This window comes from Crocodylus siamensis, chromosome 2 (assembly GCF_052110815.1).
Source record: "Crocodylus siamensis isolate JL-2025a chromosome 2, ASM5211081v1, whole genome shotgun sequence".
In the NCBI taxonomy this organism is placed as follows: Eukaryota; Metazoa; Chordata; order Crocodylia; family Crocodylidae; genus Crocodylus; species Crocodylus siamensis.
This window is the reverse complement of record NC_143396.1, coordinates 66428964-66447481: the sequence shown is the minus strand read 5'-3', so window position 1 is coordinate 66447481 and position 18518 is coordinate 66428964. Positions and strand designations below refer to the sequence as shown.

At 45.3% G+C, this 18518-nt stretch overlaps 1 protein-coding gene across 3 annotated transcripts in view; it reads left to right on the top strand.

The window, feature by feature from the left end:
* The first annotated feature begins 6454 nt into the window (after positions 1–6454).
* The window catches only part of FAM149A (family with sequence similarity 149 member A), a 79915-nt gene continuing 67851 nt past the window's right edge, over positions 6455–18518 (top strand). The window contains exon 1 of one of the 3 annotated variants that reach the window (XM_090036061.1): positions 6455–6893. In XM_090036061.1, the coding sequence (XP_089892187.1) occupies positions 6673–6893 (221 nt within the window). In that variant the 5' untranslated portion in view covers positions 6455–6672. The remainder of the gene's footprint in view (positions 6894–18518) is intronic. The other 2 variants (XM_090036060.1, XM_090036063.1) reach the window with 2 other exon arrangements.

The window sequence follows — 18518 nt, the reverse complement described above, 5'->3', positions numbered from 1 at the left end:
TGCCAGCTGTGCTGGGGGGTGTTGGGGATGGGCAGCGGGGGGGGGCACCACCACTGTGACCCCCCCGCTTTGCCCTCAGGCAGGGAGGAGTGGGAAAGCCCTGCTGCTCAGGTGGCTGGGGTGTATTTATCACTGCCACAAACTTCCCTGGCAGTGGCTCAAACTTGGGCCCGTGTAGCCTGGGCCCACACAGTCAGTTGCGGCCCACCCTCTCAGCAGTACATGCGTATTTGGCCAAAAGTGTTATGGACACACAGACACACAGACAGACAGACTAAGCCCTTTATTAGTCATTAAAAGCTGCGCTATCCGGCATCTTACAAGCCGGCATGTTCCACTAACTGGCATGCCAGCTTATAAGATAAAGTGAAACCGGAAGTGCCCACTGCAGCACTTACAGTTTCTCCGAGCCCCCACAGCCCGAGGCAAATCAGTCTGCGCTGCTGAGCCCCACGGCCTGGGGGCATAAGCTGCACAGGGGGCCTGTGGGATGGGCGGTGATGCAGCAGGAGGGGCAGCAATGTTGCAGGACGGGCGGAGGGGTGCCCCAGATGTGGCAGAAGCGGTGGCCGGGGCCGCTCAATTAACCTGTATGTTTTGTTATCCAGGATCCCCCATTCTCTGGGGATGCTGGATAAGAGAGCTTTTACTGTATTAGAATGCTAAAATGGCTGGCTTATAAACGCAAAAAAAGATATTTTACATGATTAACGTAGAAGTACTGTTCTCTACTACTGTTACTATTTTCGATTGGTTCCCCATCACTTTTATTTATGACAAGAGTTGCATTATGAAAATCTCACAAAGAGAAAAATAGAGCAATATTAAAATACATCTATAAATACAATCAAGGCAAGGTTTTTAGTGGTAGTGAAGTTTCAATGCATTTTATATCTATGTTTTATATCACTTCCTTTTTTAGCTTGCAAGCAATTTACCTAGATTCAGATTTTGCAAACATTTGTTTACTTTTACTACTGGAAGTTATCATTTGGGACTGCTTAGTTGAATATGTGTCTAAATGCTTATAGGATCAGAGGTTTAGATTGCAAACGGTTTGGAACAGGCCAAGAGCTGCCCTTTCTATACACATGTAAACAGCCTAACTAACTTTTAAGGAGTGTGAATAATGATATGCACGACTTCACAAATATGTGCCTGGTATAAATATGTCAAAATCTTGAACGTCAACCTGAAACATCTTTTGCTGTTATCTTTGTCACCACTTATTTAATGCAGACAGGTTAGAAAGGGGCAGAGTAACATGCCCATTAAACTGGTATGATGATTCATCTGGTATAGCTCATTACTGAGAGAGAGTCATGCAGTTACATATTTTTGGCATTCATAATAATTTCTAGTTCAGACTTACTTCTTCACATGATTCCTGGTATTGGGCCTCAAGTCCAACTTTCCCTAGTTGATTTAGAAAGAGACTATAACCAGTATTTGCTACAGCTATCATTCACAATGTGGTTGGAGACTTAAAAGCTTTCTCAGTTGGCCACACAATATCATATTTTTCTGAATATTTTTTAAAAATTCACTTCTTTTATGTGTGAGGATTATTTACATACAGACCTCATCACAAAAAAGGAAAACACCAAACTGTATGGGTGACACCCAAAATATCTTTAAAAAATCTGTCCTGTATTAACCCTATTACTACCTTTCAAATTTATAGATTGCAAGCCCTTCCTATAAGGCTTACAATATACATAAGCATTTGTCTATATACTGAATTTCTTACTAGCTGTGGTTGGTATCTTCCTGTGGCCTACACAAGGCTTGCATAGAAAGATATTCTTTTGGGCAAAGGTGAAGAATAAAGTTGGGGAATACAGTCATAAGTTTTCCTTTAGCATTGCCATTTTAATCAGGCAATGGTTGATCCTCTGGATCATGGTATACACGTAAGAGGTCGAATCAGGTGCCTGATGAATCCTGTTATGGCTGACAAGCCCAAATGGAGAGATTGTTGCAAGTTTCACAGATCCATGAGTTGAGTCCAAATTTATAGTACTTTGCTTCCTTCTTTCTCACTGCTTCCATCCTCAGATCAAAGCAGCTTCATGTTGAGCTGCACCCAGTGCAATTGCAATATTGCCTCCAAAAGGGACCAAGAATCTGAATCACAAGCTGCATCACAGTTTCCCTTTCATTCCAGGTACAGTATGTGTTCCTACACTGGCTGATGCAGTGTGGGAAGAAGGCATGGCCCAAATTCTACCTAATACACACCCTTCCTGCCTACACGTGACAAGGATGTGCAAAGAATTGAATGAGTTACTTTCCTGTGCTAATGGGTAGAGGTACCAGAAATGTCCCGTTTTTATGAATTCCCCTGAGCATGATTGTCAGCCCTAATATTTCAGGGTAGGAATGGCTTTCTTGTTTCATTGAATATTCCTGTAAATTGAGTTTTTTTACAATGGCACATTCTTAGTTCCACTATATTTTCCTTGGATATATTATTTTCAGAGTTAAGGGGCCAGGCTGGAGATCTATTCAGTCTCTCTCTCTCTCTCTCTCTGATGCTATTTCTCCTGATGATCTCATCAAACTTTACTGAAACCTTTAAGCCCCATCTTTGATTCCTCTTGTTCTGCACTTCATTTTGGATCCATATTTGCTGGCTTTTTTCAACAGCATTCTCAATTAGGCTTTTCTTTTTGGTTGTCATTTAAGTAAAGTTCATCATCATCTAAACTCTTTATCTCCCATTCTGATTATTGGATTCTCTTTAACCACTAATTTAAGGTCCAATACTGACTGTACCATCTAGTATTGCAGCACTAATATTCATTTGTATTTTAATACAAATATTAACATTATTAACTTGTTTTGAACTTGTTTCTAAAAACACTTGTTTTATTTTGATATACAAAAGATCCCAAATGTTTCCTCTGTTAAAAATTCATTTGAGAATGGTAACATAGAAATAATACAAAGATTGATCCAATATGCAATGTATTTGAACAGACAGAGATATTAGCCTCACAGAAAGAAACTCTGAATATGAAACTATAACAAGAACAATAGTCATAATTTAGCACTGTAGGTGGTAGAGGCTTCTGGCTGCCTGTATCTTTATCCCTTCCTATCTGTTGTCCTCCAGTCATAATTTATGGAATTTTAATTTCTGTAGGTCTGACACTACATCATTTAGCCATCTTTGTCATGGTGGTCCAGGCAGCCTTCTTCCCTCCAGCAGTATGAGGAGCTCTTTCTTTGGTGTCCAGATTGTTTCCGTTCTTTCAACATGGCCCAGCCACTATAGTCATCGTGCTCTGATTTCCTGAGTCAGGGTTGAGTCTCTGTCACATCAGAAGTGGCCAGGTACAATTTGAATGGTCATCTCACAAAATATTTCCCTGTTTTCTTTTTTAAAAAAGTGGTAGCAATCTTCCCTGAAGCAACACAACAGTATCAAATATTTGTTTTTGTACACATGCAACATGGTATTTTAGTCGGTGTCATCATTTGATTGATACCAAGCATTACTAAAATCCCAGATCACAGTCCGTGGTTTGCCCAAGCCACGGTTGATACACTGCTAGTAGTGGTAGTGACTGAAAGTAACTTTAAGGTACTTCTCTAGCTACCAGATGCTGAAGGAATGCATAGAGATCCAAACACTGGTCTAATTTATGCCAGATGCTTACAGGCCTCAAAAGGACTATTTCAAAAGCCCAAGATGGACAAGCCAAAGCAACTTGCTCTGGCATGGGTCCTGGAGTGAATGATGGATATGGAGTGAGTCCCAGAGCAGCTGGGGCAGACACCATGTGTGACATAGATCCTGGGTGGCATGACAGGTGCTGTGTGTGGAATAGTTCCTGGAGTCGCCAGGGCTGGTGGTGCAGTTCCTGGGTCCTGTGGGTCTACTCTGAAAACCATGGGTAGCACTGGAAGCCAGAAGACAGGGCTCTGGGGGCCATAACTTTGACACCCCTGCTCTGGTTCAGCTTTTCTCAACCCATGGGTTGTGACCCAAAGGTGGGTCACAAGAATATATGAAAAGGTCATGAACAAACTTAAAAATGGATCAACAAACTTTAAAATGGATTCTCCTTTAAAAGAGAAAAATGTGGGAAACTGTGGCTTTTCCCTTGCAGACTGGCAGAGTTCCAGTCTACAAAGGGCTACTTGGGGCATCCCATGCCCCACACACACCTCACCCTGTCCCACACATCCACCCCCTGCCCTACACACACTGCAGCTGAGGCCTGGGGCAGAGGGCAGTGGGTCGGGTATGAGGGGCTCTGGGTCAGGACTGGCCATTGATGTTTACAAATGAGTCCTACTACAAAAAATGGCTGAGAACCACTGCTCTAGTTGATACTTCAGGTAGACTTCAGGTGCATTTCCACACAAAGCACATTGCAATAATCCAGTCTCAAGGGACCTGTTATATGTTATGTCCTGGCAAGATCTTACTTTGCAGGAAATTTCAATCTCCTAGCAAGGACAAATGAAAAAGCTGCATCTATCCTTCTTGCTCTCCAAAACCTCTCTGAACAGCCAAGAAGTTATTGTAGTTCCAATCCTGTTTTGCATGTGCCTAGGCTGCAGGGCCCATGTAGAGCATCACTGCCAGGTTTTCAATTCCATGTGCAAGAAGCTGCAAGGATCAGGCCCTGAATTTGCAAGTCTTGCTACTAACAGCTGGTGTGCCATGTGCCATCTCAGTTAAGGGGGATAAATTTCCTTTGCTACCTCCTGCTGTCTGTCCCACCTGGTGGATCCAGGGAGATGCAGTGGTGCAGTTGTGTCCCATTCACCCTCCCCTCCATCCTCCCCCACCTATAATACCTGCTCTACCCACAGTTTAAAATCAACAGCCTGGGAAGGGCAGTGGCATTTTTATTCAGGCAGTGATGAGACAGTCAGTAGATTCATGGCTCATAATTATATCTCCCTGATTCTGGCTAATGTTTGCAGCCCACCGGTGTTAAGGTCTCTGTTTCATTTCAGAGCCCTTCAGGCTGTTCCTAGTCTAGTTAAAAACCTTTAACTCAGGTGTGGTCATATTAAGTCAGGTGTAGAAATGACTGACAGCGAAGTATTGCAGGGACTATCAAGATGCTCAAGAAGGCTAGATTTTGTTTTATGAATCTAAATAAGAGGTACATTTAACTGTAACGACTCTGGGATTAATGAAACAATTGCTTGTGAATATTTTTTGCCTAGCTTGTTGTTTTTTAAAACCATATACAATATAGTGAATGAGTGCACAATTATGGAAAGTTAGTGTTGGAAGGGATCTCAGGGGGTTTATCTAGTTCAACCCCTTGCTCAAAGCAGGACCATTCCCAACTAGGTCATTCCAGCCAAAGCTTTGTCTAGCCAGGTCTTAAAAACCTCCAAGAGTGGAGCTTCTACCACCTTTCTGGGTAACCTATTCCATTTATTAGAAAATATTCCTAATATCTAACCTAAACTTCTCTTGCTTCAAGTTGAGATCATTGCTCCTTGTTCTGTCATCTGCCACCACTGAGAACAGTCTAGCTGCATCCTCTTTCAAACCCCGCTTCAGGTAGTTGAAGGTTGCTTTTAAATCCCCACTCCATGTTACTTGCTCTAGACTAAATAAGCCCAGTTCCCTCAACCTGTCCTCATGAGTCATAAATCATGTCCCCCAGCCCTCTGGACTCTCTCCAATTTGTCCATATCCTTTCTGTAGTGGGGACCCAAAACTGAACACAGTACTCCAGATGTGGCCTCACCAGTGCTGAATTCAGGGGAATAATCACTTCCCTTGACCTATTGGCAACACACCTACCAATAGTTATATTTGGGTTTGCTTTGATATTAAACTGAATGCCATAGTCCTCACCCCTTAGCATATTAGTAAAGCTTCTAGTTTTTCTTTAACTGTGAGAGGTTTGGATCTTATGGCTTGTCAGAGCTGACCGTGTAGTTTTGGTTATTGAATAGACAATGGATCTGTACAGGATGGCTTGGCTAGGGATGATCTTGCCTCAGGAAAGGAGCTGGACTAGAAGACCTCTAGAGGTCCCTTCCAGTCCTATTTATCTATGATTTCTATGGTCTCTATGAAAAAGGTGCATTGCATTGTGATGATGTACCACCCCTTTCCCCAAATCCTTGATCCACCTATGCTCCCATGGGGATGGAGTCAAAGCTTCCTGGCGCAGTCACCCTTTGTCAGGCATAGGGAGCAACTGCAGGGAAAGCTTGCTAAGAACTTTTTCCCAACGACTCAGCGGGTCTAATAAACGAGATCACATCTACCCAAAGAGCCTTGCCGCCTAGTTGGGCGAATAAAAGATATCACCTCTGCCACGAGTTTTGATTTCTCCTCCCCTGTGACACACCCCACATTTTTCTCCACTTAAAAATGATGGGAGGTGCTTGACTAATAGCCTGGTGACCTGCATCACCCTTCAGGTTAGGACTGGCGCCAAAATAAACCTCCGTTCCTTGGGTTGACTGGAAGGGCAGGGCAGGGGTAGGAGGAGTTCCGCCGGGCAGCGCGGCCTTCGCGAAGCGGCGGCGGGAAGCGCGGGTCGCCCCACAGCGGCGTGTCCCGCCTCGGCCGCGCCCCGAGCTCCCGCCGGGCGGGGGAGGCGCTGCCCGGCGCTTTGTTTAGCTTAGCAACGGGCGAGCCGAGCCGCCGGCCCGGGACGGTCCCCGCGGCTCGCAGCCATGAAGGTGGCGGTGCTGGACCTGGGCACCATCTTGGCCAAGCTGTTCAGGCCCCCGGCGGGCCCCGGCGCGGCCGCGTCCTGCTCCCCGGCGCTGCCCGCGAAGGCGGTGGGGCCGGGGCCGTGCCCGCCCGGCGCCAGGGCCCCACTCTGCCCGCTGCCCGGCATCGGCGAGGAGTGGGCGAGCGACGCGGAGGACGGGCCCTGCGACCCCCGCGCAGCGTGAGTGGGGCCCGGGGGGAGGCGCCCGCCCGCCGCAGAGCCCCTTACAAGGGCCCCCCGAGCCAGAGCTTTGGGAGCTCCTTGGCCCACAGAGAGCCTGGCCAAGGAGCCAGTTTGGCTTTGGCCTGCAGGCAGACCTCCTCCCGAGCAGCCCCACTGCTGCCACTGCCACCAGGGAGGGATTGATGCCCACATGTCCAAACGGGCACGCACCCTTTTCTGTGTGAAATAAATCCGGCCTCTTTGGGGGGGGGGGGGGGGCTCAGCTTGCATGGGGTCCCTTCAAGCAGGGGCCCCGGTCTCGGCTGACTGGTGGGTGGCTGAACCCAGCGACCAGCCTCCTGCAGCATTGCATTTCGCTTCTCCTTGGTCTTAGCATGTCAACGTCCTCTGGCTGCTGGCTACTCTGAGGGTCTTGCAGTGCGGCATGTGGACCCTAAGCTGTGGGTTGGGGACCACAGAGCCAAAAGCACAGGAAAGAACAGCAATAAAGAGAAAAGGGGCGGCAGAGCCTGAATGAGAAGTTGCCACAAAATTAGTCTTCTGCTTGGGTGCCTTGGATAATAAGGCTGTTTCCATAGGAGTGCTGTGTGTCGCAGCTGGCATTCAAATGCTTTTCTTAAATGCGCTGCAATGGGACATTTAAAAGCAGGCAGGAAACCTTAACGTGGAGCTTTCCCACCTTCATTTCTTAAATTATTTAGCTTTTACTCAGGTAGAATCAAGCTCATGCATCTTACTCCCTCAAATGATGTGTTCTGCATGATTCTACAGGTGGTGTTTTGCCTGTAGAAAGGTGTACTGGAGGGCACCATAGCTTTGTTAAAGTAAAGCGGTGCTATCTCACTTTACATCAGCTGAGTGTTTGCCCTTAATTTCTAAAGGCAAATGTAAGTGAGTAACTCTACATGTAGGTAGTACTATTTTCCATAATTTGCTTCAGTTGTGCCTATAATGAACAGTTATGAGCAGAAATAAATAAATATTTGGTGAAGGCACTAGTGAGAATGTATTTTAATTTGGAGATTTGAAAACAGCTCTGTATTTTTAAAAATGTGTTTGGAGGTTTTTTCATTACATTTTCATACGAAACATCTTTAATATGAAATTGATTTGAGGATCTCTACTGTTATTTTGATGAGGAAATTGTGTTGGATAAACCTGTAACAGGTAATGAGGTAGGAATATATAACTGGAAGGTACCTCCTAGGTCAAGTCAAATCCCATACTGTTGCAGGAAGATATACAATTCCTTTCATAAACTTTTAAAGTCCCTTCCTGAAATTAGTTACGTTATTGCCCCCTCTACTTCCATCACAAGATTTTTCCAGAACTTCACTCAACTGATGGCTAGTAAGCTCTTGATTTCCAACTTAAATTTATTCATGGTCAGTTTATTTGTTCTTGAGATCATAGACTTTGATTTCTGTATGACTTTTTTGGCATAAAGGTGTTTCTAAAAGGTGTTTCTATGGCTATACTGGGTGCACCTACACATGCAATTAATGCTCAGAAAGCTTACTGCACAATAAAACACTGCACAGTAAGCTTTCTTTGAGCGCATGTCTACATGCACACCTATCAGAAGCAAATTTGCATCTGACAGAAGCATATCTGGCTTACTGTGTTGTTATATGGCAGCAAGGGGGAGCTCTATGCTTTCCCACAGTGTTAGCACTGGGCTGGCAGGGGGCACTGGTGTCAGACCTGGATTTCTGGGAGTGGAGGAGAACTGTCTGTCCTCTAGGGCAGCTGCTTCCCACCCCACACCCTTGCACCCTGCAGCTGCCCGCTGCCCAGCCCCAGCCTCCGACTGGGGAGCTGGGCCAGGACAACATATTATATCTCAGAGATTAGTGGGAAAGTAGATTAGTTTACTGTACAGTAAAGCATCTCAAGTAGACACACCCTCTGTGTATCAGCTTGATATACTAACCTATTACTCTGAGGTTTTTTGGTGCTCTGTGAGGTAGGAGCAGCAGAGTTTTTACTGTACTGTGTCCCTTTTTTTGTATGCATGCTTCAAAAAGATATGGAAATATTAGAGAGTTAAAGGAGAGTAATAAATGACCAAGGGACTGGAAAATAAGTCTTCAAATATGAAGCTTAAGAAACTCAAACTGCTTAGATTATCTAAGTGAAAATTGAGAGGTGGCTTTAACAATGATGCTGTGAGGACAGAAGAGGAAAATTAGCATAAACATTCTGGAAGTGTGAAAAACATGTTTGCATTGGTAGGAAAGGAAACTGATTTGGAGAAATCTTTTGTATATGAAGGTAGAAGTTTCCAGTAGTTGAGGAGTGGCAGAATTTAGTGTTGTAGAAGAAGAAACAGAAGGATTTGTTGAGAGCCTATATGGGGCAGGATGGAGAATTGAAGTTTGTTTCCTTGAAGTTAAGGGTTTCCCTGAGGTTATGAGTAAGCAGTAAAGTTAGTGGTGCTTTTAAGAAAAATAGAAGGTGATAGGGGAAAGTTTAGGAGCAAATAATTTTTTTTTTTTATTGAGCTTGAAGCTATGGGAAGAGATCTGATAGAAATGTTGAAAAGACAAGAAGATGTAGGATTAAACTACGCTGTGGGTTTGGAAATGGAGGAGTAGTGTTTGGAGTTGTAACCATAAAGACTGTGGTGGAAGATAAAGGAATAAATGAAATCATGCACTTGTAAAGATGTAAAGGAGGTGTGCTACCTGATATACTGTAGCACTCAGACCAGAAATGTTTTGCTGATATATATAAATACCTGTATGCTCTATTAGCAGAGCACTCATAATCTAGATACCTTGCCAGTTTTTCTTCTCATTGTCCCTTCTTTCAACCTGTTCCCTGCTAGCTACATCAACTTTTCTAGTCTAACTGCATTGGCTTTCGTAGAGGAGTTTATGTCAGTCTGAGATCATACTTCATTGCATCCTTTATCAGATATATTAAGCTGTATTAGGTCTTAACTAGTAAAAGATCATTGTATAGACCTGGCCTCAGACAGAGAGAGGAATGGGATAAAAGGTAGAACTTCCAAAAAGACATTAAAAGATCAGTTTGCAGGGTAAGAGGGATAGCAGAAAAATTCCAGCTGACCTCAGAAAGGAAAGATAGTAAAAAAGAAGAGAATAAGTCACAGGAGCAAAAAGTCAGCAAAAAAAGAAGCTGTTAGACTGCAAAAAGAGGTTATTAAAAAAGACCTGTAGACTTGGCCACCAAATGTGTTATCCAAGATTACCATAACTCTTAGCTGGAAGAGCCTGTCTATCATCTACACATTTAAACATGATATAGTATATCGAGCAGAATATTAGAAAGTTTCCTCTAGACTAGCTTTTGAAATTTTGATTTGTAATTGTTTGTGCTGCTATGGTTAGAGAAGACTATAGTCTGCTTACCACGTCTTATAAAATTTGATCATTACATGAACAAGCAAGATACCTATATGTAGTTATTGAAATATACTTGTAGGAAAGCCATATTTCTGTGATTGAAAAAATATGATCTTGAAAGAGGAACAGCACAGGCAAAATTCACCACTCACATAGATGGAAACATCAGTAGCTTTGACCCTGGCCATATGTTGAAAATAATCCTTATGCACATATTTATTAACAAACATATTAAACATTTTTTATAAAGCATATTTTTATGGCTTGCCTTGTTTTATAGTAATGCTTATAATATAGATTGTTTTGTGGTTTAGATTTAGGGATATTTTTACAACTACAGTTTTTGTAATTTTGTACAGTAGGGTTGGAGTGTTGTTATAGCTGTGATGATCCAGGAAATATATGACAGGCAAGTATATTTTTGGTGATACCTTTTATTGAACTAACTACATAGACGGGGGAGATGTTGGACAAGCTTTCAAGCAGAGTGGCCTTTCTTCTAAGTGACTCTTCTATTTATCAGTGGATTTATACACTAGCCATATTTCTGTTATTTAGCTCAAGTGTGTCTATTTCCTTCCCAGACATGAGGAAGTACTTTGAGTTTAATAGCATGCCTAGCATCTTTCCTCATTATGCATTTGGTCCAATAGAAGATATTACCAAAAAATCCTTGCCTCTTGAATAGGCTTATAGCGCTTGCTAAAGTAGGGGCGGGCAATTATTTTGGGCGGAAGGCCACTTATTGAGTTTTGGCAACTGTTGAGAGCTGTTTAGGGCTGCCCTTTGACAGGTGCCCTGCCCCCTGGTCGCCATCTTGTGACTGGAAGTCCTGCCCCCTAAGCCCTGACTTTTGCCACCAGAAGTCTCCCCCCTCACCCTTTCAGTACTCCTTTCAGCAAGGGGTTTTGCCATCTCAGAACCAGAAAAATACCAAAATATATTCTAAAAAGTGAACATCTAAAACATTCATTACTTCGATTTCAAAAAATATTTTTGTCCTGGTTTACATATTTGTGTAGTGTACATAGAGGTAATTGTGTAACAGCTTAAAATGAAGTCTTACTCTTGTATACTGTGTGGGGATATAGGTTTGTGGGAGACTGTGGCTCTGTGGAGTCTGGGGGAGGGTGTGGGTGTGTCTGTTGGGGCTGGATAGGTGTGGGGGGTGTGGGGTGAGGGAGCATATGGGTGGGTATATGAATATGTGGAGTGTGGGGCTTGTGGGGGATTGTGTGTGGGGGGAGGGTGACCAGCATGTGTGAGGGGGTGTGAGGGTCTGTGTGTATGGCCATGTGGATTTGGGTTTTTTTTATTTGGAGTATTTGTTATTTTTAAACAGAAACCAGGATCCCTGGTGATCATTGGAGAAGGTCACACATCTGTAATTTGGAAAGACTAGAAAAAGCTCTAGGTAGTTTGTTGGGTTTTAGGGTTTATATTTTATGATCCTTTGTGCTTTTTTGTTTGACATGGGTTTGAAGTTAATTATATTTCTGTAGACATTATAGTTTATAAAAGCTTATGCGAGGTAAGAATAGTGAACTAAGAGTTCAAAATCATTATAAAAGCCACATGACCTTCCATATATCCTTTAGGACAAGCAACAAAAAAGAACCCTGGTTTGCCAGGTAAGCTGTCAGTAGAGTTTTAATAACAGCACTGTCAGGTGGATGACATGAGCTAATAATATTGGTTTATTCTTACTCATAATTTCTTCTTATTTAAGAAATACCAGTATTGGATAGTAAAACTTTGGTGCTGTTTTGCTGGATTGCACTCATTAACATAATTTTAAAGAATTAACTTTGAAAGAAATGCTTTATGTTTTGTCATGGACTTTTTAAAAAAGGGTACAGAAAGCAATAGGTTGAAATGGCAAAATCTTAATTATCACTACCAACCAAAACAATGAAGGCACCTACTCTTTCTTTTGAAGGTGAGATTTTTGATGGAGGAACTGCTTGTTCCTTATGTTTTGATACAGTTCCCAGCATAGTGGATTCCGGATCTTTGATTGTGGTGTCAAAGAAGAGTCCGTGTTTTTGTTTTAAGTGGTCTAAGGTTTATGATTGCATAAGTGGTAGGGGAGGGCTCTGTAACTTTTACAAGAACAGGTTATTATGCAAGGACTAATCAAACCGTCACTGAAGAAAATGGGAATCTACAGTTGACTTCAATTACTTAAGTCTGATTTTGTGCAAATGCACTGTTTGCCTTGCATTGTCATAAAAAAAATTATGGTGGCACAAGTTGCAAGCAGACAGACATCCTAGACCTTTGTCGTCCTAGCTCTAGGTGCCAAAAACTGTTTCCACAACCGAAGGTTGTCACAGTTTGTGATACCAAATGGGGGAGGATTGTTTATTGAGTGCCCTGTGAATCCCATTTGGCGCTTGTAACTCACGTGGAGATAGGTCATTCTCCCACATGTTTGGAATAGGTGGCAGGTGCGTGACTTAGTGGGACAATTGCCCTGGGTCATATCTGTAAATGCCAGTTAAGTGGATCACCTGTGCTGGGACACATCCCGGGACACTTGATCCTTCTCCAGATACCATGTCTGTTTATACTCATGGACTCGTGCAAATTCTTAAGTTGAAGCACTTGTATATTTAAAGCTGGCACCTACTTAAGAGCTTTGCTGAATTAAAGTTGTAGGGAGTTATAGTACTGGTAAACAAAAGACTTCCTGACTTATCCCTTGGGACTAGACCTACGTAATGGAAAAACGTTAGAACTTGCCCTAACATTATCTGAAAACAAAACTTTCCAAAATCATGTATCAACTAAGTAAATAATTTAAACTCTTACCTTGGATATTTAAGTGTCTCTGTGGATCTTTGCAAATATCATATTTTTTACTTTTGGGTGAATAAACTCAGTTTTATACAGATTTGGGTCAGATAATAATTACATTTGGATCACTGGATTTTGCTTAGAATTCCACAGGTAATAAACTTATTTTTAATAGACAAAATATAGCAGACAGAATATGGTATATGCATTTTTCTTTCTGCTAAGTAGTAGAATGTTTATATCATTAGCTAAAATAAGAGATGGCTTTGGTTATCCTAATGACTGAGTATTGTAGACAATTACGTTATTGTTTATATTATAAGAGTTGTTTAGTAAGCACTTTAAGATCCATTGTTATTTAAAACTGTGTTCTCTCATTAAGATCCAAGATCTTAATGATCTAGAAAAAGGCTTATTTCAAGTTCTTAAATAAACCATGCCATTCATATACATCCACCTGAAATAGTCTAATTATTATGCTCCTTATTACTCCTTTGTTTATATTTAGCAGCAAATCAAATATTTTATTCATAATAGAAAGTCAAGTAACGAACATGTATTGTCTGTCTTAAGAAAACCCAAGAAGAAACAGAGGAAGGAATAAGATATGGCACTTGGACAAGGAAAGTCTATACCTCCACATTACCATTTTTTAATTAGATGATTCCACTTAAGCTTTTAGGAGAAGTACCTTCATTAAATATTGATAACTAGAGTTCTTTCCTTGAGCTCAGATTTAAATTTATCTAAATCATGAGGTATGATATTTATTTGTTATTTATATGTAGGAAGTTATTTTTCTGTTTATCCAAAAAACAAATGGCCCCCTCTCCCTGCTCCTGGTTCCCATAACTTCAAATGTGCCAGTCATTCGAATTCAGATTAACAAGTATTTTGAAACTCTGAAATAGTTAAGATTATCTGATGCTTCACATTACAAGACCCTGTTTTTAGTGTCTTATACACTTGTGATATTGGTATGATTTGGGCTGTAATTTTTTACACCTTGTGATCTACAGGCTTAAGATGCTTGGTAACTTTGAGTAAAAGTTGTTCAACCACTCCAAAGAACAACATTTAAAATAAACAAACTTATTTTGCTCTTGTTAGAAAAATTCTTGCAACTGTTCATTTGAAAACTGTTAGTGCCTATGGGCTTTGAATAAAAGGGTTTGAAATTTCCTACTGTACTGGCTTTCTGTGAGCCATATGACTTGTTGTTTCTTGTGGATAAACTCTCCAGGTTTTGCCAAGATAAAGCCTTTAGGAATATCAGTAGAGAAGTATTAGCTTGGTACCTAAATTGTTGGAAGATTCCAATATTATAGGGGCATATTCCAGAGAAGCACTGAAGCATCTAAAACAGAGATGGGTAATGTCCAGCCCATGGGCCAGATCCGGTCAGCTGGGGGCCCCATTTCCCAATTGCCCCTGCCCGCATGGCTTGTGCCATTCTCCATGGAGACCTTGACTGCACTGGCAGCGCATGAAGTAGAGCAGCGCGGGGGGCTGCTGGGAACATGGGACTGGGGCAGCTTGCTCTGGAACCAGGGTAGACCTATGATCTGTAGCCTGCATGCTCCAGGCAGTCGTGTGCAAGAAGGGGATCTTGGCTCTGGCCCTGCTCCTTGCAGCAGTGACAACATGTCTGGAGCTGGGGTACAGCTACAATCCCCTGCATGCGTGCCCCTGCCCACATGGCTCCGGAAGCTGCCCCCATCCCACATTCCCAGCAGCTCCAGATCAGCCCCCTGTGCTATTCTGCTTTGTGTGCTGCTGGCACGGCTGAGTGCAGGGGCAGCTGGGAAATGGAGTGTCTGGCCAATTGGCGGCCCATTGACAATGTATATCTCATCCCCTCCTAGTACTGGTTGACATAAAAATATCAAACCTGTTACTGCTCTCAGTTACTTCTTTACTATGAGTGATCTGAAGGTTCCATTGCTGCAGATGACTTCTACATGTCAGTATAATGAGGTTTGGATATTATATATAGGGACCTACTGAGTTCACGTTGGAAGTGGGTTGTGCGGCAGTTCCTCTAATCTTGCAAGTTCTCCCATGTGCCTCCACCCCCCCCGCCCCCCAATTGCTGAGTGATTGAGAGGCCCTGGTGGCTCTGCTGCTTGTTGCTGACTGGCCATGAGGCAAAAACAGCACCATATTTAAAACTGTGGTTTTTGGCTCCCTTCCAGTCAGAAGTGAGTGGACAGGCCCCTTTGCAAATCAGTAGGGGCACAGGAAACCTGCAAGATTAAAGGAGCTGCGGTACAACCCACTTCCACCGTGAATTTGGTAAGTCCTTAATTATGCAGTAAAATAGGCGTGGGCCAAATCACTGAACAATCAAATTATAGTAAAACATTTAATAGCTGCTTAGTCAGTGAGAACTACCTATTCTTTCCATTCAATAATGCAAGGCTGTTATGGAAAAAATGGTTCGTGATCATGGTACGGAGTTAGGCTCTGGAGCGGCAAGAGACGCACAGGTGAAAGCCTGCTGTGCCCCTGCTCCCCCGAAGCCCCCCACCGACCCCCAGCACAACTGGAGGCAAACGGGGCCCGTGGTGGGAGGGGATTAACCCCTGAGTGAGTGGGAGGAGACAGCTGAGTGGAGCCGGGCCAGGTCCATCCCCACCCAGGCCCCTACTTGGGCCAGGCCCCCAGGGAGGAAGAGAGGTAGGGAGAATACTCACCAGTCCCCCTCCAGTAGGGCAGGGCCCTCCAAATCCCAGGTAGAGTCTCTCCCTTGCCTGAGAGCAGCTTCCCCGACGGCGGGCCCACTGCACATGCACGCAGTTTAAAAGGGCCCGCCAACAGTGAAAAAAGCCCCAGTTAGGCTCCAGAGCGGCGAGAGACACGTGGGTGAAAGCCCGCTGCACCCCTGTTCCCCCAAAGCCCTCCAAAGACCCCCCAGCAGCTGCAAAGCCCCCCACCGACCCCCAGCGCAGCCAGAGGCAAGCGGGGCCCATGGTGGGAGGGGGTTAACCCCTGAGTGAGTGAGTGAGTGGGAGGAGGCGGCTGAGTGGAGGCGGGCCGGGTCAAGCCCCACCCAGGCCCCTACTTCGCCCAGCCCCACAGGGAGCCACGTGAACAAGCTGCGCAAACAGGCGCGCTTGTCTGCTGACGCGTGAGTTAGCGCAAAGTTCGCACAGGAGGGTGCGCGGGAGGGTCTGACACCCTGCCTGCGAACCTCCCGGGGTAGACAGTCCCAGCTGTAGCCAGCCTACCAGAGGCATGACACGGATGGGCACGCGCCGCACCCTGAGGGTCCCCTCAGGCTTTGCGGGCCCCCCCACCCCCAGCCTCAGAGATGACCACCCAGACAGAGCCTGTGGTTCCGGGCTCCACACAGATGGAGCCCCTGGCTCTCGGCTGCGGGGGCTGCCTGTCGCTTTTCCAGGCTCTGGGGCCTGGGAGCATGGCCACCTCCCCATGTGGGCTCTGCTCCCTTTTGGGGTCTCTGGCAAGCCAGCTGGAGGAGCTCCAGGCCACAGTCCAGAAACTGCATGCCATCAGGGACTGGGAGCAGGAGATTGACTCCTACTGCCAAGCCCTTCTCCCCCGGGAGCCAGAGAGTAGACCACAGTCTCCCTCCAAGACAAAGGAAGACTCCGGGACCTTCCACTCTGTCCAGTCAGGGGCATGGACCAAGGTGGTCAAGGGCTCTAAGGCCCACCGCACCAAGGCCCCTGCCCTGCCAGAGCTTAGCAACAGGTAGGCAGCTCTTGCCTCTCCAGCAGAGCCTGCTGAGTTGCCAGCTCCTGCAGGCAACACAGGCTCAACTGCAGCTACCGTCCCCGTTCTCCCCAAGACAAAACATAAGGTGTTTGTTGTGGGAGACTCTATCCTGCGGGGCACTGAGGGGGCAATCTGCTGCCCTGACCCCTTAACCCGGGAAGTCTGCTGCTTCCCGGAGGCCCGCATCCAGGATATTGCAGAGAAGATCCCAAAGCTCTTCCAGCCCACAGACCACTATCCTATGCTCCTTATTCATGTGGGCACCAATGACACGGCTTGGAGTGCTCCCAGCCAGGTCATAAGGTACTATAGGGATTTGGGAGCAGGGCTAAAGGGTCTGGGGTCACAGGTGGTGTTCTTGTCGATCCTCCCAGTCTTGGGGTATAGGCTGAGGAGGGAGAGGAGGATCCACGTAGTCAACCAAAGCCTGTGGCGCTTCCATGATCACACCGCTCTTTGGCGAGAGAGGCAGCGAGCTGCTGGGAAGAGGTGGCCTCCACCTCCCTCCCCTGGGGAGGAGGCTCTTCTCAGCTAGACTGGGTGACCTGCTCTACTGGGCTTTAAACTAAGCCCGTTGGAGGATGGGGCGACAACCACCACTGCTGGCCTGCTGAGCAACCCTTGCAAAGCCAGCAGGCCAAGGCACTTAAGAGAGCCCACCCCTGCACCAGCCCTGGTACAATCTGTGGGCAAGGCAAGAGCCCCCAAAGGGACACTTGCCTGCCTGTACACAAATGCCAGGAGCTTGGGGAATAAACAGGAGGAGCCTGTCCTCCTGCTCAATGCAAAGAATTATGATGTTATTGGGATAACGGAGACCTGGTGGGACTCCACCCATGACTGGACCACGGGTATTGATGGCTATACCCTGTACAGAAGAGATCATGTAGATAAAATGGGCGGGGGTGTAGCTCTCTATGTTAAGGAAAGCTTCATGTCCCTGCAAGCTGATCTTGGCAACCAGGGTGGACAACTGGAGACCCTCTGGGTTAAAATCCATGGGGAACACGGCACAGGGGACACAATGGTGGGAGTCTACTATAGACCTCCTGACCTTGACCAGGAGTTCGCCTGGGAACTGGCTGAAGCCGCATGCTCCAGGACCATGGTTGTCATGGGTGATTTCAATTACTTGGATGTCTCATGGGAGGATCACTCAGCAAAATCTGAGTGGTCGCAAAGCTTCCTTTCGTGTGTGGATGACCTCTACCTGACTTAAAGTCTATGGACCAACGAGAGGTAAAGCGCTGCTCAGCCTGATACTAGCTACTGGGGATGACCTAATTAGCAACCTAGTGATCGATGGGAAGCTGGGTGACAGTGACCACGAGTTGATCACCTTCACCATCCGCTGTAAAGCTGGCAGGTCAGTCAGAAACATGGAAGTCCTTGACTTCAGTCAAGCTGACTTTAACAAGCTCAGGAGGTGGGTAGCGAGGCCCTAAGGGACCGCAACCCCAGGGAGAGGGGAGTTCAAGAAGAGTGGTTGCTCCTCAAGAGAGTGATCCTCAATGCAGAAGCTAAATCTATTCCATCTCGGAGGAAAGGCAGCAAGAGGACTCAGCAGCCCTCATGGCTCTCCAGGGACCTAGCAGACCTCCTGAGGCTAAAAAGAAAGGCCTACAACGGATGAAGGATGGGATTCACTTCCAAGGAGGAATATTCTGCACTGGTCTGGTCCTGCAGGGAGCAAACCAGTAAAGCCAAGGCT